The following is a 25478-nucleotide window of genomic DNA, read 5'->3' as shown; positions in this document are numbered from 1 at the left end:
TAAACACTGCAAATTTTTATTATGTTTGCAGGTTATTATGTTTGTGGGGTTAACAGGACCTCTTTCAAAAAAGCTGTATAAACCATTTGTCATCATCTCCAAGAAAAGCTCATCTTGTAGGTTAATGTCACAGAGTAGAAATGTATTTGATGTCAGTATTCAGTGAGTAATAAGTGAATCGATAAATTGTATAATGCCAAGCTGAATCTCAAATGGAATATTCTTTAAGTCATTCAGGAAAATGTATTATTAATTATTCAGTGTGTATGACTTCAAAAAAAAGAGCTATATTTCAATTCATTCCTATTAATCTTGAATACAATTTAGTTCACCATAATGGCATTATTTCAGAAAGAACAAAATATCAGTAGCTGTGCTGCTGTGCAGCACCTGGAGACAAACTCCACTTCTAGGCCAGTGAATTGGTCAAGGAGACTGATAGAGTAATTATAAGTAAACATGTTACTGAAAATGATTTATTAATAACTTTGAAGTGGTTAAAACACAGACACACAACAGCCAGGTGTTTTCTTTTATAATGCTGTTTATTCTCACAGTTGGTTACATTGATAAAGTGTACAAATCAGTGAGCAGCAAACGGAAGCAACACATCCATCTGAGGGAAATGGAGTGTGTGTTTGTATTTGATTATGCGTGTGAAGTTGACAGAGACACTGGGAGTCCACTGCTGTTGCCATCATCCTCTTCCTGCTCTTCCTTCTGCTGTTTGTCATTCTGAGCAGCAGTTGACTCCCAGCTCTTATAGCACTGTACAAGGTGAAGGTATTTTCCTTTATCTGTCTTTAACTGCAGAGCAGAGCCTGTTGTAGTGCTGTGAGTTAACCAGAGACTGAGACAATGATACAGAGTCAACAGACTTTACTTGCCCCAACTAATAAAATCAGTATATACCTTTACAAAATAGAATAAATAAAATAAAAAATATTTCTGTTCAATACATACAGTTGTTCTTTCAACCGTCCGCGGGCATGCAAGGCTTTGTACGACTTTCCATTTCTCAAGATCAAAAGAATGCATAGATAATTGCTCAGTTATATTCAGTATCAACTTAACTGACAACTGTGAAAATTTCCAATCGCCTCTCCTTTCTATTATTTGCTCTCATATTTTTCTTATCTACAACATTGTATATCAATATTTTACACTTTGGCCATTTGGTGAGTTCTCAAAAAAGGCATTTCAATACAAGAAAATAATAGAAAAGACAAATAAAAGACATTCAGAAATGAAAAGATAGCTTATAACAATGATTAATGCCAAAGGTTACATTAAATGGATATTATGTACACACACATTTATCATTTTATTCACATTTCAACATCCTTTTGATAAAAGAAGGTGATGTGGTTTAACTTTCTTGCCAAAATCTCAGTTACAATCCTCGCACCTTCAACCTCATCCACATACATGACTGTTAATAATGGAGTGTATTCAGTATTATTACGTTTTTGTTCATCTTCAGGAAGAAAAACATCCATACTATTGGAAACGAATCTGAAATATGAAGGACTTCATTATTATCAAACAGTCAAATGTGGATATGTGGATATATAAGGAGCCAGCAGTGCTGAACTGAGATTTATGGGAGAAAAAACACAAATAAAAACAAACCAAAAGTAAGATCTGGTGGCACTGATGAAAACAGATGTACAGTAAGTACTGTAGGCAATGCAAAACAAAACAAAACAAAAAAACAGAGAAGGCGCATTCAAGTGAACAGAACCCTGGAGACAGATAGATAGTAGCCCAGGAAAGTCTTGTTAGTGTTGAGCCTCTTTGTCGGCATTACTCTCCAAAACATCTGGAGACCACAGTCAGTTTCTCTCCTTCTCACCAGCTGTGCACAAACAATCGTCGCAGCCATTCCCCACGTATAAAAACACATTCCTTCAGTCTTGGTTCCTCTCGCCTCATTTCCATCCTCTTTTATTAGTGGACATGAAGTCTCCGAGGATTAACACTGAGGTGAGATTTAAAGGAATAATCGGTCCAACCACCTCCAGCATGTGTATCAAAGAGCAGCAGCCTGTCTAGAGCAGCAGTCTGGTACAGTTTACCAGGGGGATGGGGGGTGCACTCGCTCCATCCCTCCATCTCTACCTCCATTATGGCTATCGTCTGTCATCTTCCAAGGGGTAACAAAGGATAGAAAGAGAGAGGAAAAAAAAAAAACTACACAGGAAGTACATGAGCAATGCTTTCGGGTGAAAGTTCACCGCTCGTTCCGACCCTCTGGGCTGAAGAAGAAAAGGAAAACATGGTGGCTTCTGATTTCTCACCCCCTCGGTCTCTGAAAGCAGCAGCAGCAGCAGCAGCAGCAGTGTATTGATATTGTCAAGAATGCATCACTATGATATAAAAATTTCATGCAGGATCAGTTTAACAGGTTAGCGTGTGCTGTAGAGGAGGGGCAGAAAGGCCCAGGTCTGTTCTGCATCTTAATCCAATTACTGAATCAGACTCCTGATTTCTTCACGTCAGGTGACTTTACTGTCTACAGAGGAAAAAGGGGACAGAGGGGGAAAAAGCCACTACAGACTAACAGGACAACCAGGTGGATGACAGGGGGTGTGGCCAGGTGTGCGAGGTCATGCTGGCAGCACAGGCACAGACACAAATACAACAAGAGTATGGAGATCAGCAGTTTGGGCAGCAATGAGTTCACTCATCACACGTGCTGTGCTTGAAGGAGCACTTCTTTATTCTTCAGTGTTTGGCTCTCTTTCCTCACACGTCTCTGTGCTTAAGGGGGATGAGAGTTACTTCTATGTACATAAACACCGTTATGATCATCATTCACGTGTTTTATTGTGGTTGTTCCTTCTAGATGTGGGTGAGTTTTGTTTCCTCTCAGTTATTTCGAGGAGACAGATGTGAATTGCTGCTCGAGAGCTGATAAACTCTTGAGTTGAAATTCCAATTTGCTCCAGGAAACGAAGGAATCGTGACAGGATTTCCCAAAAACCCTCGGGCTTTACTGTGTTTCCATGGTTACTGGGGTCTCTGGCGGTGAGGTGTTTCTGCAGCGATGCAACTAGTTACCATAGTGATTGGGGGCTGTAGCGGAGGGTTGGTACTGGCAACCACGGTTACTGCGGCAACTCCGTGACTGGTCTCTTCTGTTTGAGGGTGTCGATGAGCGACAGGACGCCTCTCTTCACGCTGGTCGAGACCCGACGGGACACGGAGTCACCGGGCGGAGATGAACCACAGGCCTTCTGGGAGGGGGGTCGGGCTACCAAACATTTCTGGTACCGGAGCTGAGACAGATACAGACAGAGAGACATGTTGTAAATACAAGAGAGTTACAGCTGCCAAGTATACGACTGTCTGTGTGAATGTGTACGAGAGAAGAAGAGAAAAGTGGACTGGTGCAGCCTGGTATATGTGATCAATAGTCATGACTGATGACTCCTGTCGTCATGAATCAGTTTTAGTGTGAATGTGTGTGTGCCCGTCTGTGTGTGCTTGTGTCCATATATCTAATGTTGTGATGTGTGATCAATAACACAACCAACAGTCGACAAATCTTGTGACTCACAGCAGACACACGCAGAGGAAGATTGGTAACCACGGCTAATGAGCTGCATCATAACAGAGAGGAATCTGGTTTGTGATTATACATGAAGGAAGAAGAAAGAAGAAGGAAGTGATGCTACAGCAGTGGAAATACGTTTTTGGACACCCTTCAAATTTTACAAAAACATAAACCATAAACAAATGCAAATGATTTGTGTTTATTGTTAACGAGAAAACATAAAAAAACTAAATTTTAAACAGTTTCAACATGTCATGTCCTGGATGTGTTTCATTATTTTGATGAAACGTCCTGTTTTTACTTCGACAGAACAGAGCATGTGCAGACTGAAACCACTGGGTTTGGATGTTGGTACAATACTGGGCACACTTTATTTATTTTTTGAATATAACCCCCCCCCCAAAAAAAAAGAAAGAAAGATAAAAAAAAACAAAGCAAACATTTTTTTTTTAAGTTTACAAAAAACATTCAAAAAGGAGCGGAATGAAGTAATGAAGTACAACTTCTATGACATAAGAGTGAATCTGAATGCAATATATCACAAATACATGAGGCATCCAAACTATTTTCCACCACTGTAGGTGCTCTATATTTGATTTTAAGTGATTTGCCTGGATTGTATGTTTTAAACTGACAGTGTCTCATATGGGTTAGACTTGCTACTTGTTTGCAGTTGTGTTTATGCATGAAAACTATATTTTTCCACATTAAATACATAATTTCTTCACTTTAGCAAAAAATTATTGTAACGAAAGCATTGATCCCCCTCATTTCAACAACTGTACATTGAAAGTAATTCAATATAATCATTTTCACAGAGTATTTTAGCCTTAACTGCCATGTTTTCGCTTGGTGACTCACCATACAAGCTGCCTGAACAGCCTCCGACACACTCCCAGCGTTGGGCTCACACCAGAACACGTGACAATCAAAACGATGGCCGCCAGCGTCCATGATGAAGGCAAACGTGTGCACATCATGTCCAACACCCATGAAGGAGAGGAAACGCACGCGACACTCCACCAGCACTTCCTGTTCATCCTGCACAGAGACAGCGTGTTTAAGATTCTTTAGAAGGTTTCCAACATGTAGAGAATAGGAACTTATTTGTATTTATTACTTATTTGGGTCACTGGACCTCACATTCACTCCTATGGGCAATTTCAGATTAACCGATTAACCTATCAGTGGTTGTCTTTGGATGGTGGGAGGAAGCCGGAGTACCCGGAGAGAACCCACACGGACATGGGGAGAACATGCAAACTCCACACAGAAAGGTCCCACCCCCATCAACTGGTGTTGGAATTGAACCCAGGACCTTCTTGCTGTGAAGCACCAGTGCTATCCACTGCACCACTCATACTGACCTCATACTATATTATTATTGTATTATTGTAATAGTAGTGTAATAGTATAATAATCATACAATATTATATTATTACAGTATTATTATTACTACAATATATACTACTACATTATTATATTACTAGTACAACCTTCACCACCACTACTACTACTATCATCACTACTACTATTGCTACTACCATCACCACTACTACTGCTAATACTAACACCATCACTACTACTACTAACACCACCACCACCACTACTACTACTACTACTACTAAAACTAACACCATCACTACTACTACCACCACCACCACCATCACTACTACTACTACTAACACTACTACTATTACTACTACTACCACCATCCCTACTACTACTAATACTAACACCATCACTACTACCACCACCACTACTACTAATACTACCACCATCATTACTACTACTACAACTACTACCACCACCACCACCACTACTACTACTACTAATACTACTAACACCACTACTGCTATTACTACTACTAATACTAACACCATCACTACTACTACTACCACCACCATCATCACCACTACTACTAATACTGACACCATCACTGCTACTACTACTACTATCACCACCACCACCATCACTATACCTAATACTAACAGCATCACTACTACTATTACTACTACCACCACCACCATCATTACTACTACTAATACTATCAGCATCACTACTACTACTACTACTACGACCACCACCACTACTACTACTACCACCATCAATACTACTACCACCATCACTACAACTACAACTACTATCACTATCACTACTACTACTACTACTACTACTACTACTATCATCACTACTACTACTACTACCATCACTACAACTACTACTACATTGCTACACTTACATTGGTACAAGTGCCTCTAACTGTATTTAATTTTTTTTTTTTTAATATTAAAAATGACAGCATAAGGTGAATGTAAGAACCTGCAGAAGAGTCACAGCAGATGTTTGTCTCACCTTGTCTTTGCTGATGGTGACAGTAGCATCTGCCACGTTGAGTGCTACTGGAGTCCAGTCCTCTTTGTTGGAGGAGCCAATTAAACTGTCTATGGCTCCATTCAGTATATCCATACCTGGAGCAGATGGTGTTCAAGAAAAAGAACAATCCTAATATTAAAACATGAAGATGAAATAAGTTATCAAACATTCAATATGACGTGATCACAGAGCTCATGACTGACCTATTGGTCTGACCACGGGCAGCATTCCAAGGTAGTACACCTGAAACTTCTGGACCAGCTCTGTCTTTGGTGTGGGAAACTCTGCTGGGGAGAAGCCACATCCATATTCATGAGGTACTAACAGGAATCACGATTTAACCCTCAAAGACCTCAACAGCCACTGTTGACTAAAACCATCTACTGATCTAAAATATTTTAAAATATTTAGTAACTTTTGAACCAATAATCCCATCAATGCATATAAATAACTGAGGTAAAATCTTTTCATGCTCATCAGATATGACCCATTTGGACGCTCAGAGACTCCATAGTGAACGTGGAAACACTGTCATCCTCTACAACATTAATTCATCAAATAACCCCATGTAGTTTGACAAATAACAGTGGTTGGAGACACTTATTTCTACGCATAGTTAATGATATATTATTCTCCATTTTGATATAACTAATAACCATTGAATTTACTCTGGGCTTTTAGGAACATCTACAGAGAAATGCAAAATGCAGACGATAATATTTTAACATATGATGATCACTTAGAAAAGGATAAAATATAGAATTAATATAAAAATGTATTTGGAAGTCATCCCAAAAATAGTTTTTGGTTTTAAAGGGTTAATGTGATGAAAACAACTACCGATAAACAATTACATAGAGATAAATAAGAGCCATCTGTCATAAACACAGCTTGACATCCACCATTTTAATCCTAGTTTCTATTCTTGTATATTGGAAATGTATCTGTGACTTAACAAAGAGCTGATCTAAGAGGGAAGTAACAAAGCACAAATACGTCCTTAATACACTTTATTTTCAGCTATTTCTTCTTTACACATGTGTTTTTGCTTTCCTGACTGCTTTTTTTTTTTTTTTACTTTCACACCCTTCATTTAAATCCACACATAAGTATTTTCTACTCTTTCTCAAAACAACATGCATTTGAGAGGAATTACCAATTATTTCATTATTATTATTATTATTATTATTATTATTATTATTATTATTATAATTCATTACAGTTATTTTTCTCAGCATGAGGACCAACCTAAATGAATGGAACAATAACATATACTTGTGTAACCAACAGTACATGGTCAAACACCATAAACATAACAAGAAGGAAATGATGTAAAAAACATGAGATGAAAACACTGTAACGCCGTCTTCTCACTGAATTAATATGATGTGTCATTCAGAATCAGATGTTCTTTTTACTTTGAGTACATTTTACTTTTTTCATGTTTACTGCAGTAAAGAGGATGAAATACAGTACTGCGCAAAAGTCTTAGGCAGCCTTTAGCGTTGTTGTTTATGCAAGGTTGTAACTGACGTGTGCCTTTATTTCTAACAAGAAACATGCAGGAAATATGTGCATGTTATTGAACCCACAAAACAGAAGTAAACATCTTCTGCAGGTAGTCAATATTTAGTGTGACCTCCATTTGGATTCAGTATCTTCAATTCTCTCGAGTTGACTGTCTGGATGTTTTCTTAAATAATCCTGTGTTATATTAGACACCTTCAGAATGTCCCATAGGCTTTTACGCTTTTCACTGTCCAGACCACAAATGACTCCTAAAATATTTATATTTTTTTCTGAAATGCATGACCACGCATGCATTTCTCAGTCTTTATACTAATTTATGTACAACTGGAATATACAGCAAACACAGCAACATATTAATGACAAAGACACATTTCACAGTACTGTATTAATCATTTATTTTGCTGAGATGTCTTTTTGATACTTAAGAAAAGACGTAAATGGATTAAAAGCTTGCTTTCATACATTAAGTGTCATTTTTCTTCGATATACACTGTACACTATAAATAAGATCTATCAATTTTTATTTTAAGGCACCTGAAATAGACTGTTGAAAAATATTTGGAATAAACCAATCAATTCTATGTTCCACTTCTGCATTTATCTTGATTTGTTTGAACCACTGACACCACAACATTAGTGCTGCCACAGACACAGAGAAATATTTTCCAGCGTTTAAGTACTGTGTGTATTAAAGGGGTCATATTTTGCTAAACCCACTTTTTTAGTCTTTAGTACATTTATTTGTGTATTTGGACCCTAATAGTTCAAAAAGTTTGGATTTGAACCCTCCAGGTGCTGCAAAGTTATCTTCATATTCATTCTGGCAAAAATCAAAAGGATTTCTACAACCATTTTTAATTCCTTCTTAATTTGTTACATCTATAACTAGTTACATCACGACATTTGCAAATATAAGGTCAAGACTTCCGACATTTCTCAGAGAATGCCATAATTGTTTATCAGCAGCAGCGGTTGTAGTCCATACTGAAAATATGTCCAAACTTCGAGCCGATTACCTAAAATGTTTAGTTGTTGGTTGTATTAACGAACACAGGTGGCCGAGTGGGACAGAGGAGCACTGCCAACAACCTGTAGGGGGTGGGGTGTGAAGTGGCTCATTTGCATTTAAAGGGTCAGCGCTCAAAACAACCTTTCTGTTGTCATAACTCAGAAATAGGGTTGAAGATGGGCTTGTGGAGTTGAATCAATGAAGAATTCAGACTCAAGCATAGCATTTACACTTTATGTAGACCACAGGGAAATGTTTTAAAATGTATTGTTCCATTTAAAAAAAGCAAAATATCACTCCTTTAAGGCCTACCTTGTAAAGGAAGATCAAGTCCTGCCTGCATCCTGTCCTGGAGAGAGCCTCCTGCCATCGCTTTAGCATTCTTTCGCTCCGTCATTATCTGTGGAAAAAGAAGGATTGGATGAAGAGGGTTAGGAACAGACTGAGAGGGGGAGCAAAAAGTACAAGCATGTAAAAACCGCAGAATTTATATGCAGCGGCAAAGACACAAGGGAGGTGGGGTAAAGAGACAAGGAGCAAAATGTGTGAAAGTAAAAGGAGATGAGGGAGGAAAAAAGATGAAAGAGTCAACACAAAAGTGCCCAGGAAAACCTAGAACAGCTTCACCCCTGATACTGTCATTCTGCCTACTGTTTTCACCTGGGGAGCACCACACACACATTAACCAGGTCACAGTTCTCTTTCATAAAGCAGAGTAAAAGCCTTTTCTGCAGTGCAACTCCCTCTAGAAACATGTATGCGCGAGTACAGAACCAGATGTGCATGATTGCTCACACTGACATATGCACTGAAGGACTACATGTAAAATGTTCCATATATATCACAGAATCTCAGCAACATTTATCCTTCTATGTGGTTTTAAATTTGGTGTCAGAATCAGAAAATATGACAGATATAAAGGAAAAATGTCAACAAAATCTTTATCAGAAATGCACTACATTAATGGTCCTTTGTGAGAATCAGAAAAAACCTGCAGACTCGCATCCTTTAAAAGACTTTAACTAACGTACAATCCCACAGAATTATGAGTCTGCATAAATAACCAAAGCGTTTAAAGATCTTTTCCGAAATTAAATTAAAGTCCAGAGGCTATAACTGTGTTTTATTACGACAGGGACAAAGGGAAAGTCTATTAAATGTGAAAAGAGTCCAGTAAATAAATCAGACACAATAAAACACACAGTCACACACACACTGAACACTTGTCTCCTAACCCTGTTGGCATCAATCTGTATTTATTAAACAATGGACATGTAGTGCAGAGAAAGCTATCTGATAAATAAGTTTGGTAGAGAAATAATGTGTTTGGAGCTTGGAATTTTGACTAGTTTCTTCTCGTCTGGGACATCTTTTACACCACATAAACTTGCAAAGATGAAGATGTAATGGATATATGTATTTTGAAGCAGTAAATATGACTGTAAAAGCAGTCAAGGTGGGCCTTTCACAGTAGGAGGAGTAGGAGTGTTTTATGTCTTCAGTAAAATAAATAAAGTTTTCAAGTTTACATTTATTCCAAACTGCAGAGGTGTATGATTAAAAACTATAAACTGAAAATGAACAGTTGGATTATAACAGCAGATTCTGAAAACAAGCCACTGATTTCACCTTTTCACAACTTGATGGAACCAAAAGTGTTGTTTTTTTCAGTTTGTTTTTAGCACCAGGTCATTATCACTTTGTGCTGACTTCAAGCTTTTTGTCCCTCCAGATATTACAACCTGTAATCACACTGCATTACATGTGGATATAAGTAGGGTATTTAATTCACCTCCAACTGTTTAACGGTTTGTATTGTTTATTCGCATGTCTCCTGTTCTGTATTTCGTGGTATAATTGCCACCATTTACTGGGCTTTCGAGGAGTTTCATTTCCATTTGTTTAGCAAATTGTGATAATGACAATAAACAGTATGCGTTCCTGGTCTATTTTCTTACATAGAAAAAGAAGGAAAGGATTCCTATATGGACTAAAAATTTAATATGAGACTTCTTTCCAAATCCCATCTTTAGTGGATTCTACATGCTAAATCTAAGACCCATTTTAAGTTTGAGAATAGGTTGAGATGATTTCAGCCCCAAAATCTCTAGTCATTTGCTTTAATAGATAAAACTGCAAGAACTCTGAGCACAAAATGTGTGATATTTAGTGACTATCTACCAGTGAAGGAATAGGGGGCCTTTATAGGGCAGGGCATTTTTAAATTTGTTCCATGAAAATGCATTAAATTACGCCTAATGGTCGCTTCTCTTTATTTGGTATATTTTCTCTTGGTCACTGTTTCCAGTGGTGTATGTGTATGTTAGAGCCTTTGTCCAATCATGTTTCAGCCATTATGTGTTGCTGGGTAAAAGAAATCTGCCTTGAGGCTCGGAATCAACAGTGGAGATTCTGGAGCTTAACCCATAAAGATCCAAACATCCAAAACCATCTACTAATGTAAGATATTTAACTTATATATATATATATATATATATATATATATATATATATAACTTCTGAAACGCTAATTCTATTAATCCATGTAAATAATTGGTGTAAAAAGCAGAAGAGCATATTAGTCAGAGTAAACTCAACTAGCAAACCACATCTGTAGCAACTTCCATAAGATAAAATATTCTGGTTTAGATGTAATCGGTGTTTTCCCAACACATAATGGCTGACGGAGGAGAAATGGATTTGGGCACAGACATATCAAAAAATAAGTAGTAGTTTTGTTCTTTTCATGGTCATCAGAAATGACCCATTTGGACGTTCAGAGGCTCCATAGTAAACATGGAAACACGTCATCTTCTACAACTTTGATTCACCACTAAAACCAATGGAGTTGGATCAATGACAGTGGATGGAGATACTTGGTTTTAGGTTCAGTTAATGAAATATTTGCTGAAAAAGCCACTTTTTCTGTTTTTGATATAATTGCCCTCAACTTTAATGAGCTTTTATGAAGATCTACATGACCAGTGAATTAAATATTGGAAAATACCAGATTTTCACTGAAAGAAAATGCAAAATAAAGAAGACAATATTACAATAAATAGTGATAAATCACTTACGAAATGTTAAATATAGAGGAAAAAATTGTGAGCTGCCACAAAAGTAGCGCTGGGTCTTTATGGGTTAAAGTAAATGGTAATGAACCTGTAGCTTTAACACCAATTATATTTCAGATAGGCCACAAGGGGGTAATGTAGCAGGCGTACACTAACATAATTTGATCAGACGGTGGAAGAGCAAGTTAGTCAGAGTAAACTCAACTGGCAAACCACATCTGTAGCAACTTCCATAAGATAAAATATTCTGGTTTAGATTTAATGGATGTTTTCCCAACACACAGAGGACAGAGGAGAAATGGATTTGGGCACAGACATATTAAAAAATAAGTAGTAGTTTTGGCGAGTATTTATTTTTTAGGTTTTGTCATTTTATTAAATAAATATGATAATTTTGTTTGAGATGATTTACATGGTTCAGCTGTGGCTGTAGTGAAAGGACACCTGCTGAGTTGTGTTCATTGGTTTTTTGCTTTGGTTATGACGTTCATTCTCGCCATGTACCTGTCTGTGATGCAGCAGTTATATGGTGTTTATTGGATAATATTGATGGTGTTATATTGATATTAAAAGGTGGATTAGGTCAGGTAGAACAACACTAAAGGCCTGGGTGTGAAATACTTGACCTGATACTGTTGTGAAGTTGCCTAATGCTTTTACTTCCTACATTTTCATCTAATTGGAGCGTTTTCTTGTACAAGATAAAGCAATTCTGAAAGATTGATGTCAAAAAGATGTCAAAATCCTACTGAGACATTTCACAGAAGACTTTTGAAAGCTTTTTGGGATTTCACGCTGTCCCTGTCACTCACCCGGGAGCAGATCTCATGCAGGCTGGTGGCGATGGCTTTGGCTGGCGTGTCACAGCGGAACACATGACATTTCAGGATCCTGGTGTTTTTATCCCGCGCCACATATGCGAAGTCCCTGAGAAAGAGGCAAAACCCGAGGTTCAGTAGAAACATAAGAGAAAATGACAAAAGAGGATAGTTTTGGGCTAATTTTGGCACTACCTAGGGAAAATACAGAGCAGGTTGTGATGGCAGTGTTGAGTTTTAAGACTGACGATGAAAGATGAACTGACCTTTATCAGTCTGAAGAATACAGAACACACACATACACACACAAATGCAGGTCGATGGACCTCAGAGATCAATAGAGCAGCGTGATGCAAGAGGGAGTTAAAAAGAGTGACAGCAGGAAAGAATTTTCCCCTGGGCGCACTAGGGCCGAAAACAATTTAACACTGCTGAATAGTACAAATGAAAAGAGGAACGGAGAAAGGAGGGAGAGAGAGGAATGAAGACATTGAATGGCTCGTAGAAGACATATAGCTGCACCAAATGTAATGAACACACACGGGGCGGATTTACGTCATTCAGAGGGAGAAAAAGAAAACCAATCTACAGTGAATAACTTTATTCAAACTGTGACATGCAACAGGAAACACAGGCATGAAGTTAACAAGATTTCTGAGCTCAGCCCTTAGGGAAAAGTCTCCACAAAAGAAGTGTGTGTTTGTGTGTGTGTGTGCATACTTGTAGACAGAGAACGACAGAAGAGGTCACCTTCATTTCCTACATGTCTAAGTGTGTGTTTACAGTGCTACAGTACATCAAGACTCACTTTGAAGACAAGAACAATGAGATGAAGAGGAAATTAAACAACAACAAAATGATGGAGTGGTATTGCAAGAGGGTTAAGGTATGAAAGCAAGCAACATGTTTACCTCTCTCTGTGTCCAAACGAAGCCAGGGAAAAAAGGCAGACAGTTAGTAGAAGAAAAGGAAAAAAAAAAAAATCCATCGTACTAACCCCCTGCTGTGTAAAAGAAGCACAGTGACTCACATTCTCTTGCACATATGGGTTAACCTTGAGATTCATATTCACTCCTTTTCTCTGAAGGAGCTACTTCCCCTGAAACAGTCTTAATAGCACAGCAGAAAATAGGTGTGTGTGTGCAAATGTGGGTTGTGGGTGTGTGGCACAGGTCAAAAAAAGCACTGCAGGCAATTTTTCATGCAAACTTAACTATGAAGTACAATGTGAAAAACTGACAGAGGACTGACTGAAAGGGGAAAAAAATAGGAGGACAGAGATGGGGGCAATTAGCTTTAATTGGTTGCTGACAGTTTGTGTTTCCTGTGTATTTTTAAAAAAGCCAGATTCAGAAAAAAAAGATTTTCAGATTTAGTGCAACAAGAGTCAGGAATTTAATGAGAGAAAGGTGAAGCAATGGAACAGGAAATTGGAAGTGAACAACTACAAGGGAGATAAAACAGTACAGATGAGAGCAGGATAAAATGCACAGATGACGAGTGAAGATAAAAGAGTAAAAGGGGGTGGGGGTGGGGGAGTGTGATATCTCATTTCAAATATAATCTTATCATCATGCCAACACCCCTGAAAATGTCAAGGTTGCTGTGGGAATCTGTAATCTCTGTGGTGATAATGAGTTTCATAGCACATGGGACGAGGGGAGGCACTGGGGTACAGTTCCTGTGCTGACACAACCACTTCAATCTTATACAAGGGTACGAGAGTGTACGAGCGTATGAGTGTGACAGAGAGAAAATCACTGCTCAAACCAGGCTTCATATTCCATAATGTCCCTTATCGTTAATGTGACAAGTATGAAAAAGGCCAAAACACCAAGCATATTATAGTGGATATATGTGCATTTCTACACACACAAACACAAATAAACACACACACACACACATCTATGGGTGTTAAAGAAAATCAGAAGCAGCTCAGAAGAAGATTGCTTCATGCTTAAGTATTAAAATAATACCAGTTTTACCCTTTTGAGCTGAAACTCATACAAATCTTTTCTTCACACACAAAATAAAGTTCTTCCACCTACAAACTACCTGCTTAAAAACCTGCCCGGCACATCAGCTCCTGACCGTCTCTGCTACTTTTCTGACACCACAAAGGAGCATCCGTGTAGAAATCTGTCTTAACATCAAAGAAAGAGAGCAACATACTCACGCAGCTTTGTTTTCCTGTGCTTCGGGCAGGTAATCCTAAAGCTCAGACACTCACACAGTCTATTCCTGGTGATGCTACATGCATGCATACACTCCTCAACCTGCCCGCTCCACACCCAGTGAACACTAACCATACCTCCCCCTCTGTCAGCCTCATCCCCCCTTTCCCTCTCTCCTGCCAACCCCCCCCACCCCACCCCTTCTGTCCCCTCTAACCAGCCCCTCTCCTCCTCCTCCTCCCTCTGCTGCAGCTGAGGTATTTCCACTGCTCTCACTCTAGTGACAGAAATAAAGAAATAAAGCTTCAAGTTCTAAATAAGACATGTTCTCATCTTTTTAATCTCAGTTTGACATACTATTGAGCATGTGTGTGTGTATGAGTGAGAGAGAGAGAAAAAGAGGTCCCAGCACAAAGATGGAGATGTGCTCTGCCAAAAGCTTTTAGTGTTGCGTCTTTTCTTGAGTGCCCTTGTGTCTGCATATGTGTGTGTGTGTGTGTGTGTGTGTGTGTGTGATGTGCCACTACGGATTACACATCTGCTACCAACCTCTCCTATCAACATCACCCCGGTGCACCTAATAACCTACATTCAGTTCTCTCCAGTGCAGCAAAAGCACACAGCGCCCTCTCTTGGCCACCCAGCTGCACCACCACATTGTTTGTTTAAACTCATACTTTCACCTGCATGTGTAGGAATATCATCTCGTGAAGTAATTTACTTAGAGATATCTTTTTTTTTTTTTTTTTTTTAACATTCTCACATTTAGGGACATCATATTGAGACGGTGCTCAGAACACACACAGTCTACTGAATGAATCTGTCTTCAGTCCAGGACTCTATGGAGCTGAGCTGAGGTGAAAGTAGGGGACAATCAGTCAGAGGGGGATTTGCACTGAAAGAGAATAGGCTATTGTCTCGCTCTTCCTCTCCTTTGTGCAGATAAGTTCAACTTTCATTAGCAACCCCCATCATCATCAATCATTTACTGTTCCATTCTGCCTGTCAACGTGCCACCTGCCTGTTACCCTCAACTGATACTCTGACCTTTTACACAGTATATTTGATGCAATAATGACTTTGTTAAAATAAGTGACTAATCTACTAGTTTGGAGAATGAGATTAAAACCAAGCATCATAATACACTCACCGAGATAACTAATATACAACAGCCTGTATGCAAATGTCATGGAGTTTATGTACAGTATGTAAACAATACTGTTATTCCATAAATGAAATATATGAAGTTAAAACAAGATATAAACAAATGAACTTACCCATACAATATATAATATGTTCTTACACAAATTTGACTATGATTATTAAATGTATGTTGTAGATGTATATTGTTAATATATTTTGTGTGTAATTACTATTTTTCTATTGGCTGTAGGTACGAACATACATTTCACTGTGCATTGTACTATGTATAACATTTTACCTTACCTTACCTTACCCTGACAATGTATATAGGATAAAACTGCATTCTAGGTAACATACAGTGGTGGAAATAAGTTTCTGGACACCCTGTACGTTTGTCATATAATGCATTAAGAATCACTCTTATATCGTTGAGCTCCCTTCCCTTCAGCACATGCGCTGTTCCATCAAGGTCAAAACTGAATATTTCATCACGATAATGAAACAAATCCAGGGTGTGACGTTAAAACTGTCAACAATTTAGTTTTGTTATTTTTACTTGTTAACAATAAACAAAAAAATAAATAATTTGCATTTGTTTGTGTCTGTCTGATGCAGTCACACCTTTTGAACCACAAAAAAAATTTAGTATCTGAGATTGTGACCGGGAGATCGAAACATTTTTTCCACTACTGTATACAGGAACAACCGAATTTCCCTTAATGGCTGAATAAAGTTCACATCTCATCCAGTACATACGGTAATAACATACTCTGTGTGTGTGTGTGTGTGTGTGTGTGTGTGTGTGTGTGTATATGTATGTGTACATATATATATATATATATATACACACACACACATATATATATACATGTATGTATGTATGTATGTATGTATGTATATAATGTTTGTATTGAATATTTTCAGTGTTAACACGGCATCTTTATAATCATTGCAATCTTAACCCATAAAGACCCAAACAGCTACTGCCAACCAAAAGCATCTACTGATCTGTTTACTAACTTCTGGACAACTAATCCTATCAATACATTGAAATAATGCAGGTAAAATACAGTTTGTCATCTTTTTATGGTCATCAGATGTGAGCCATTTGGATGTTCAGAGGCTCCATAGTGAACGTGGAAAAACCGTCATCTTCTACAACACTGATTCACCAGTAGAACCCATGGAGTTGGATCAATGACAGTGGATGGAGATATTTAGTTTACATTCAGTTAATGATAATTTACTGAAAAAGTCACCTTTTTTTCAGTTTTCTCTGTTTCATATATAATAACCCTCAACTTTAATCTGATCTTTTATGAACATCTACATTATCGGTGAATTAAATATTGAAAAATACATGATTTATACGGAAAAAAACGGAAAATACAGAGAATAATATTAGAATTAAATCACTTTAGAAAAGTTACATAGAGAAAAAATCATTTGGGAACTGACACAGGAGTAGCACTGGGTCTTTATGAATTAAAAACTGAATAAAAACAAAAGTGGGATTAATAATCTCCTGGAAATAAAAAGAAAGTGTGGTTTGTTGCTGCTGTCACTAACCTGCCATTGTCTCGGCCAACACCCCAGACTCGGATACTTGCAATTGGCTGAGAGTGAAGCACGCTGCGGTCCATGGGGTCTACTAGGTTTAACATGTTATTCTCCAGCACCAGGTACATGTCCTTCCCCTGTACACACACACATTCACACAAATCCTTCAGATCTCATCACAGACACGTGCAATCCTTATTTTCTGCTGCCTGAGACAAAAGGTTACCCTTTAAAAGGTCAGATGGTGTTTTTTTCTGAAGAGTAGTGTTCATTTGCTTGAGTCTGCATATATGGTGTGAGTGTATCACCGTGTTTTACCCTCTGAATTTGAAGGTCTCTAAATAAATTATCGATTCCAAAAAAGTGGGGGTGGGGGATATGAAAGGTTATTTTAAGAAGGATGAAGCTCTCCCTCTATGTTCTGTCACTTTATATTAAACACAACCACTGCAGAGCGAAAGGTAGACTTCATAACATCGCTCTACTTTTCTCTATTCGTTTGTTCTCTCCTCTCTCCTCCTTCTATCTCTTGACATATATTTCAGCTGACTGCTGCCCTTGCCAACTTCAGCTGCATTTTTATGTTCCTCTTCCCTGATTTTCATTCCTACAACTCCTCCACATGCACTATTTCTCACGTACATTTTTATTTTATAGCTCGTTTTGCCTGCTACTCTTTAGTTTATCCCAGTTTTACCTTGTGTGACTTCAAATCTTGCTCACCTCTCCCCAGATGCCAACAGTGTCTCTGATGTCGTTCTTGCAGTAGGACAGCTGTCGGATGCAGTTGTTAACAGCAACACTGCTCTTCCCAGGAGCCAAGTCCTCCTCCGCCATCTCGACCCATCCCAGAGAGCGAACGGCAAAACACTGGAGGACACACAAAGACAAAAACAGTCGTCATATTCATAGTACATGAGGTTGAAGCATTTGGTTTTACACTGTCAACGTATTTTGTATTTTGTATTTTGACAGAGCTGAACAATTTCAACATATTTCTACAAACACAAACAGGGAAGTAAACACATGAAAAGGATCCATATAGGCAGATCACAAGAGACAGAAAGCGGATTCGTTGTTTTAGCAAAGTTTTAATGAACACTCACATCCATTTCTCAGTCTCTACAGTAACCTGTTACATCCTGGTCCATTTGTTTCCAGCCTGATTCATTTCAGTGTAGTTCAAACCAACAGATTAGCTGATAGAAGCATCATTCATATAAAACCAAGTTATGATTGGAAAACAGCGAAGATAACACAAAATTCATAGTCATCACTTCATAATGTAACCTTTATTTTTGCTCTTTGTTCAGTGACTTTTAGTGATCGAGAAATAATACAGTTCCATTGAATCTGCTTAGCGTTAGCTTAGTGCTGCTGTGTTTGTTGCATTGCTCTGTTGTTTGATAAAATTATTCACGATATACACTGGTGTCAGACTACACTGGTCTACAATTTTTTAGAAATGATTTGCTTCAGAGATTAAATGTACTAAATGTTACGTATTTTAATAAGATTAATTGGAAAATAAATGACAAAAGTGCCGGTTTTCTGATGTTTTCAAGGTATATGATTAAGTGTTATTACACAGGTATATTGGTTTATGTACATTTATATAATAGTTTTATAAACTTTCCACTAAATAGAACCTGTAAAGTGAATGTATTCTAATGTGCAGACAGTGTTTTTCAGTAGATCTTGTAGCTCTGAGACAAATATTCCTTTTGAGTCAAACCCATTCTCTCGTTAATTCTTGAATTTCACATTTTGACCCAAAGCTGTATCTTGGAAAGTTCAGCCAACCAGCATTTTTTACTTGATTTTTCTTTATCAGTGACTCTCATGTGGTAAAATTTCATTACTTTTATTCTGGAAGCATTTTCCTTGTAGACCAGTGCTATTAGCTTGCTATAGATATTTTCCCATTTGACTGATTGTTGTTTGAGTTGTGTTCTATTGTAGGACAGTTGGTTTTATTGAGCTATTAACTGACATTCTTCTGGTTTCGTGGATGTACAGAACATGTATATTGCTACAAGTGTTACGCATCATTACCATGGCAACACAGACAGAATTGCGCCTGACCCCGGTGCTGGTTGCAACCAGGCTGAAGTTAAGATATAATCAGAATATATGAGAAATATGTACAGCATTAAAATAAAAGTTTCAGGAAAGGAAAAAAACTGCTTCCACAATCTAAAAGTATTTTGTTTTCCCTCCCTTTACACTAAATATATCTTTAAGGCATTTACTCAGACAACATGAATTTATTTACTGCATAACTTGTCTAATGTTTTACACGAGGGTTCATTCAACTAATCCAACGTTTCTTAATGTTTGGGCAATTTTTCATCATGGTCACACTTCATACTGACTTTAGCCTGTAGAAGCCACTTTAATGCTGTTTTTTTTGTTTTTTTGACTACTGTGCACAAATGATAATTTCCGGAGATATTGAAAATAGAGAACTCCATATATACAGTACGTTCATTAAAACCTGCAGAAAGTAATAAAGCCAAGGGTGGTGTAGGACTTTTCTAAATACTGTATATGTTGTATTTTAACATAACCATACCATACTTCATCACATTTGACTATTTCCTTATTTTATTTAGAACTTACACATAAACAATTTCTTCTCTATGCTTACATCGCAACATGTAGAAGAACGTCAAAAGGCAAAAATAACAAAAATCTATAGTACCGAGCCATAGGGCGATTTATGATTCAACGCTATAAACGACAGAGCATGTCAAACACCACAAATTGTTCTATTGTCAAACAATACATATATTTATTTATATATTTATTTTTTTACACATCGAAACACATAAATGCACAAATGTTTTACAGTGCAGCTGACATTCACTGTTGAATGTCTGACTCATTCATTAATACATGCTGACAACATCACTACATACATTTGTACATCCACACTATTATCCACAGTTTTCTCCTCCCTGTTGCCAGGCAGTTGTGTCGCTCACCTGGACTAGTAGGTGTTATCAGCTACAGAGCATATCAACCAAAGTGGGCGGCCTTGATTGTTTTTAATGATCTACAGACATTCAGAAACATAAATTCTTGGTACTTCCTGTACACCAGCACAATATGAGGAGACTCAACAATATTGCAATGCAGATATGACTTACTATAAATACACTGAATTTCCACTTGCTATCAATTATTCTGAGGGTGGGTAATGATAAGCTGGTATGATGGCATGGCCTGTCAGTGGAGAGCTCCATGTGATAGATCTACTGTTTGTATGTTGAGTATGAAGGGATGGAGTGAGTAAATAAGAAAGTGATGCAGAATGAACCTGAAGGAGTTTATTTTGCAATAATGACTAATGCACTGTACGTTTTTTCTGTGTGTATCCTGTTTGTTAGGCAACACATTATCACTTATTTCAGATAAAATGTGGCAGGATTTACATCAAGGCCTCCGGTGTCAGCTATGTGTGATGCAGTTACCTTCCCTGTCCAGTTTTCTAGTCTTGGATGATAAGTGAAGCTTTGTTTGTAATAATTCCCTCAGTAGGGAAAAGGATCCAATCCAATCCAATCTTGACACTGCAGTGGGTCATGTGCTACCCTGGTGTGTGTGTGTGTGTGTGTGTGTGTGTGTGTGTGTGTGTGTGTGTGTGTGTGTGTGTGTGCGTGTTACTAAACCAGATGCCCTGACTGTAGGTCTGTGTTTGTGTCTGCTGTTCATCACAATGTCACAGTTGCTAATGTTTGTGAAATTCTGCCAGACAAACACTCAGTAAGGAACAGACACTATCCAGCCAAATCAGCACCACATCAAGAAGCTGAGTGTTCGCTTTAAACTTCAATCAGCACCGCTTTAGATCCACCAAGTCATTTATGGCTACACAATACACACACCGTTACATGTTCTAATTTTGGCACCAATTACCTCAGTTTGCAACAGAATGTGGAGACTCTGCATCTGGTTAATTCAGTAATTATTTTTTCTGTGCAATCAGGTGCAGAAGTCAGTTTCAGTAAATTACAGATGACGTTATCCTACACTTTATGCAGCTTTCAACTTTGATCAAAAACCTCTGGTGTTTCATTGGACTTAAGGTTTGGAAATCAATGCATCACTGCGAAGCTTCAAACTAGACTTTTTAGACTGGCCACTTGGGGGCAGCATTGTTTAGACAAGAAGCAAAAACAAACCACTAAGAGCAACACAAACAGCAGTAAATAAACATCAGGCATGACACATCAACAGACAAACACACACACACTCATTTAAAGGCAAAAGGCCATGTGTGCATGTTCTTATATAGGAATGTCCTTTATAGTCCACAGTGTTTAAGATTGGGCAACACTGCATATACTGAACATAAATAGCAACAATAAAAGAGTATTTAACCTTGCCTTGTGTAGATGACTAAACTAAAAGGCACAGTTACAATTTAAATACAGTCACGGAAAAAGTTATTAGACCATTAAAAGTCATCAAAAACAATGGTTATGCAATCAAGTACTAACTCCTGTGTGTATCATATGACTAAAAGACAGAAAAGAAAACATGGAATGCCTAAAGGCACTGTTTTTAGCAGTACAATGCCATAGCTATTGACGTAAGAACTGAAGTTATTTTGGTTATTATCTAGAAAACATGGAAAATAGCTCGATATCAGCTCTTAAATTAAACTCTTATGAGCTAATTTTGTTGTTATCATTATATTTGTCCAAACAAATGTACCTTTAGTTGTACCAGGCATTAAAATTAACAAGAAATTGAAGAAAACAAGGGTGTTCTAATAATTTTTTCTGCGACTGTATATAGCTCACACACACACACACACACACACACAGTCAATAACATCAATACACATATAGATTTTTACTGTGTATATAAAGGTAAGGTGAAGCAACACCTCTACAATTCAGTGCAAAGGGATAATAAAAACTGCTGCTTAAACTGTAAAAAAAAATAGACATATCATTTATAAATATAAATCCATCCTTTTCAAATCTGACAGACAAAAAAATGTGTCTTACCTTTGCTTCTGGATCACTGTTGATACTGCTAGACTCCTCTTCTTCTGCTGCTGGACGGTTCCTGAAAAAAGGGAGAAAAGATCAATTATTTTGGAAAACAGGATTCAGTTCTAAAATTAGCTGTGTCACCATTACCACTGAGGCCATTCACTGCTTTATTAATAGGGCTCCTGTTCTGTGTCCTGTGTGTGAATTTAACCAGCCTATAAGTAGTCATTAGACCAACATGGAGCCATTTCCTGAGTGTGAGAGCTAACTTCCTGTTTGGTCTGACCTATTTAACTCTACACTGATTAAACATGAGATTAGAAAGACTGACCAGACAACACAAAAAGCAGGCTTAGAGAAAGTCTGACAGAGACTGGAGCTTATCACCAAAAAAGGAAACAAAAACAGGATTGCTCTTTGTGTAGCTTGAAGAGATCAAACCACATATTTGATTTTTGGGGTTTTGCGTTAGTCTTTTCTCACCTTAGCTTAAGTGATGCGTAGCGAAGTGTAGCACCCTCAAACTCCTTCAGACTTGGGTCAGGGTTCACTGTAGCTGCCTGCAGGTCCTGGTTCCCATAAGAGATACCACAGTGAGCAACGTGATACAAAAAACACAAAGATTTTTGATCAAGGAATGACTACTTTAAAGCCCCTTTCATACACACATAACCTGCCATTTGCAGTTCCTTTATAGTTCAAGATAGAACTTGTATTAATGTTTATATCTTTGTTTATTAGATTTTAGTTTAGAATAACAGAAATAGCAGTCAATTTTCTGATTCTCACATTTAATACTATCAATTATATATAATTACTGTATATATTCTTATTCAGTGGACAGTAGGATTGGGTGATATGACAGGAAATTATTAAATTGAAGATAAAAATGCTCATATCATTTAATATTAATAACTATCATAAATGCTGAATTATTATTATATGCTAAAACACTGAGCTTGAAGAAACCAGATGGTTACTTGTGGCTTTATACTCTGTTTTATGACCAGAAAATGACAATTAATTATCACGGCTGAATTAAAACATTTGTTTGTTCAACATTAAAATATGCATTTGTATATTTCTTTAAAACAAGTCAGTGAAAGATTGGAATATGTCTGAGCTAAAACCCCAAAAAACAAAAGGAAAATAAATCATGTAAATCACCATCTACAAATATATCATACAGTATATATACAAGTAAAAATAATTAGTGTTTTATTGCCCAACTCTAGTAGATATACGTTGACATAGGCTTTGCTAAATTTGCTTGTTTTCCCAGATCCAACTACAGCTGTGGCAGATGTTCAGAAATCTAAACATACCATTAAGATCTTACTTCCTGCAAACATTATAAAAACTCACTGGAACCACTGTTCTACCCAACAACAAAAATATGTGGACAAAACATGACATAATAAAACAAAGATCAAATTGTAGAAAATGTGAAAGAAGGGCTTCAAAGTGACAAACAAGCAGAAACCAAGAATGAATACTTTGACCCCATACAGTATATGCCAGCATGCGTCCAAGTGTAGGCGGTGTGCCCTTGCTGGATGAAAATATGGGCTTGGCGTGTTATAATGGGGCATGCTGCATCAAGGAGAAAAAACTGACATGGAGTATGTGCTCACTTAGTGTGCAAACATATTCGAATATGAACCAGCATGAAGGAAAGATATATAATGTACATGTTTTTAGAAGTAAAACACAAATAAAGAAAGGAATATCCGGTTAAATACGTTGCTCTAGCCAATTAACAAAAGTGTTTTCTGTGGTTGGTGCACCTAAATGTATGTTAAAGCTTCAGCCACACATGCATTTGCTCAGGCACTGAATTTCCGGCACATAATGTGTAGAGGCACACGGTCAAAGAGCGGGTGAAGTTAGACCAAGAATGAGACTCATTGATGATGAGTGCATTATACTTGCCTTCCACACTTCACTATCAATCTTTCCGCCAAAATCACTCCACACCTGTTTCTACATACAGTGTTAAAATGCACACATATGTTCATACACAGTTGTGGGTCGAGGGTGGGAGGGGAGCAGGGAAAGAAAGACAAAAAATAGGGCTGTTAGCTAACTAACTCACTCCACACTTAGTGCTGTTGCAATAAGGAGCACTGCAGCAAAAACATTTTGCACATGAAAATAAACAGCTCAAGATCTGTCTCAAAACTTTAAAATGTTTTCTTATGTGTTTCATGCTCCTATTGAACAATAACGTCACTAATGAGAACGTTTATTTTTATTAGTAGAATATACATACAGTACAGCCAATGTGTATTTGAACATTTATATATATCATTATTTTCTCAGTGCTCATTTTCAAGATACTATATTTGATAGAATCTGCTGTGCTTTTACAACTTTTCACCTAGTAAAGTTGCAAAAGCACTTCAAGCCCCATCAATAAGCCTTTCGTACTACTAAGCAATATTTTTGCACTTCAAACAGCTGTGGTACACTGAGTTAAGAGAATAACTTTAACCTCTGTCCCCGTTTCACATCAAATCAAAGGCACTGCAGGGTACAGCCAAACCAAATAAAAGTCGCTGCTATCCAAATACTTACAGACTGCACTGCATGTTATAAAAAGACATGTACAGTAAAATACACACATACAGATGATGCACAAATAGTTTTTTTTTTCTGTGGTGCACATATTTACACACAGAAAAACAAATACTAAGTTAAAGTTAGAGAGAAGAGGTCTAGAAGAGCGTTTGGTGAGAAAACACGAGACTAAAGTGTGAAAAGCAGGAAGTATCGTACCCTGTCCTCATCCTCATGGTGAAAGGAACGACTTTCTTGATCAGGCATCCCCTGTAGAGATGTGGAGCGGGGCTAAAGTCGAAGAGAGACATGCATAGAGATGAAGAATTCAACAATAATTAAAATCCCAGTCCTCCCAGTTTGTCGATGGCACGTTCCCAGCATCATCCGTCTTTCTATCTGGTGTTTGGACTCTTCTGGCACAGACTAATACTTGAGATACCCACAGGCCAGCTCTCTGGATGGATGTGCCAGAGAGAGATTCTGGCACATCTATCTGTCAACATCAGTCCATTTTCTGTGGATCAATATTTTATCTACACAGCGCTCCTCTCTATCAATCTACTTTCCCTCCATCATTCTGCATGATTGGCTGACTGATTGACTGAGTGTTCTGGCATTCCTCGATTCTGTTCCTGGACTGGTGCATCAGCGGCGCTCTCCTGTC

At 37.7% G+C, this 25478-nt stretch overlaps 1 protein-coding gene across 12 annotated transcripts in view; it reads right to left on the bottom strand.

Annotated features, from left to right (window-relative positions):
* Positions 1-531: 531 nt before the first annotated feature.
* The window catches only part of apbb2b (amyloid beta (A4) precursor protein-binding, family B, member 2b), a 55286-nt gene continuing 30339 nt past the window's right edge, over positions 532-25478 (bottom strand). For 3 of the 12 annotated variants that reach the window (XM_030138330.1, XM_030138336.1, XM_030138409.1), the window contains 13 exons: positions 25031-25102; positions 24185-24235; positions 22736-22821; positions 22265-22325; positions 17967-18113; positions 17253-17380; positions 13278-13283; positions 12361-12475; positions 8787-8916; positions 6139-6222; positions 5915-6030; positions 4421-4600; positions 532-3281 (listed from right to left, as the gene is read on the bottom strand). In XM_030138330.1, the coding sequence (XP_029994190.1) occupies positions 3111-3281; positions 4421-4600; positions 5915-6030; positions 6139-6222; positions 8787-8916; positions 12361-12475; positions 13278-13283; positions 17253-17380; positions 17967-18113; positions 22265-22325; positions 22736-22821; positions 24185-24235; positions 25031-25102 (1347 nt within the window). In that variant the 3' untranslated portion in view covers positions 532-3110. The remainder of the gene's footprint in view (positions 3282-4420; positions 4601-5914; positions 6031-6138; positions 6223-8786; positions 8917-12360; positions 12476-13277; positions 13284-17252; positions 17381-17966; positions 18114-22264; positions 22326-22735; positions 22822-24184; positions 24236-25030; positions 25103-25478) is intronic. The other 9 variants (XM_030138382.1, XM_030138426.1, XM_030138345.1 and 6 more) reach the window with 8 other exon arrangements.

The sequence above is a fragment of the Sphaeramia orbicularis genome, chromosome 1 (genome assembly GCF_902148855.1).
Source record: "Sphaeramia orbicularis chromosome 1, fSphaOr1.1, whole genome shotgun sequence".
In the NCBI taxonomy this organism is placed as follows: domain Eukaryota; kingdom Metazoa; phylum Chordata; class Actinopteri; order Kurtiformes; family Apogonidae; genus Sphaeramia; species Sphaeramia orbicularis.
This window is presented reverse-complemented; position numbering and strand designations above follow the sequence as displayed.